A 1,813-nucleotide genomic window follows, 5' to 3' on the forward strand; every position below is an offset into this window, starting at 1 on the left:
TGAGCTGTGTAGTGACAAAAGGTTCAGACGTAACGCATAGAATGCTCGCAACCAGTGTTCATTGTATACTTCGTATGCCCTCATCCTTCCCTTTTTTTCTTATATATATATATATATATATATATATATATATATAGAGAGAGAGAGAGAGAGAGAGAGAGATAGATAGATATATTACTTATTGAAGTTCATTGGTGATCATCATTATTTTCGTTTCTCAATAGATAATAACTTTTTGATTATTTAGACCCTTTAAACTATTTTCCAGAGACACACAATAGAAGAAATTATATGATTTCAAAAAGTATTTAACCGTCGGGAACTTAAGTAATTGCTTTATTTATCGTTATTTGAAAAGAAAAGAAAAGGAATCTAGCTTTGCTCTCTTTTTTTCTTTTCTTTTTTTAATTTAGACCGTACAAATACCAGTATGTTCTGCCTGTTGTGTATACTTAATGGCTGAAGTAAGCATTTAAAACAGTTTGTGATTTAGGTAGCAGTTCTATTAATTATCTGAGTTATTCATTGTTACTGTTACCTTATTAACAGTTTCTTGTCTCAGTTTTCGTGTCTATGTGGTCACGTTAATGGAACAGGAATGTATGTGGGCTTTTTAAAAATATATTTTTGTATGTTTTATATGAAAATATATGACAACCATCATTATTTGAACGTTTAAAAAGAATGCAGATTTTTTTCCTCACCTTTTTGGAGTATCCACTTTCTTTATGGGGGCGATGATGCATGAAAACTGTTTGTGTCTTCAAAAAGGCAACCACTGAAACGCCAGCGCAGATGACAGAATCTTTCATTTCTTTCTTGCGATCTCCCATGTGATGGTCATTCAGATTAGATTTTGACATTAGCAAGTTTACATCTATGCTTAAAAATTCTCTCAATTTCAGTTTCTGGAGCAGTCATGAATTTGAACCCCACTTCAGAATCATGTAAGTATGACAGTCTGGTCATTCAGATGCGTTTTGTACATATATTATTACGATTTAATGTTGACCAGGTTCACTATCTTGAATCGCTGTCCATGTGCGGATTTTTTTTTTCAGCTATGACATTGCAGCAATGTTGTGTTCCGATGACGGTGAAGTGGCGGAGTACCCCACACGACGCACGACGGTACCTTTGATCAGGTTCTGCATGAACGGCAATGAAGCGGACGTGAGACGGTACCTTGAGCAGGGGCTTGGAGACGTCAACGAAGTGGACCGTGCCGGAAGAACTGCTCTTCACGTCGTGTCCAGGTGTGGGCACGCGAACATCGCAAAGATCCTGCTTGAACACAACGCTGACGTGAGCATCCGTGTGGGTCCAGGGGTCACGCCTCTCACCGAAGCCTGCCAGCACGGCCACGCTGAGGTGGTCAGAATTCTCTTAGACCACGGGGACACGGTGAAGGATGAGATCAGGACAAACTCCGGGCCGCTGGTCGAGGCCACGATAGGAGGCCACGAGGACGTCATCAAAGAGCTTCTCTCCCATCCAGAAACGGACGTCAACCTTCTCACTGAGTCCGGTAAAACTGCTCTCCACTGGGCAGTCCGGTGTGCCAACACGGACATTGTCAAACTGCTCCTGGGAATGGCTACCCATATCGAAGTGGACGCTATCGACAGTCAAGGGAACGCGCCTCTCCACGACGCTGTGATGGGAGATTACTACGACACGGCGATGGTTCTGACGGCTCGAGGTGCTGACACCAACATGACCAACAGCGCGGGTGAGGCGCCCATCCACCTCGCCTGTAAAGACAGCAGTGATGCGGTAGTGGAACTGCTGCTCATACATAGCGCTAATGTCA

General features: G+C 42.6%; 1 protein-coding gene across 1 annotated transcript in view; it reads left to right on the forward strand.

Annotated features, from left to right (window-relative positions):
- The first annotated feature begins 1,077 nt into the window (after positions 1–1,077).
- Positions 1,078–1,813, forward strand: part of LOC143292188 (uncharacterized) — a 2,385-nt gene continuing 1,649 nt past the window's right edge. Inside the window, exon 1 of the mRNA XM_076602371.1 lies at positions 1,078–1,813. This exon is cut by the window's right edge and continues 1,649 nt beyond it. Coding sequence (XP_076458486.1) covers positions 1,078–1,813 — 736 coding nt within the window.

Source organism: Babylonia areolata, chromosome 18 (genome assembly GCF_041734735.1).
Source record: "Babylonia areolata isolate BAREFJ2019XMU chromosome 18, ASM4173473v1, whole genome shotgun sequence".
Taxonomy (NCBI): domain Eukaryota; kingdom Metazoa; phylum Mollusca; class Gastropoda; order Neogastropoda; family Buccinidae; genus Babylonia; species Babylonia areolata.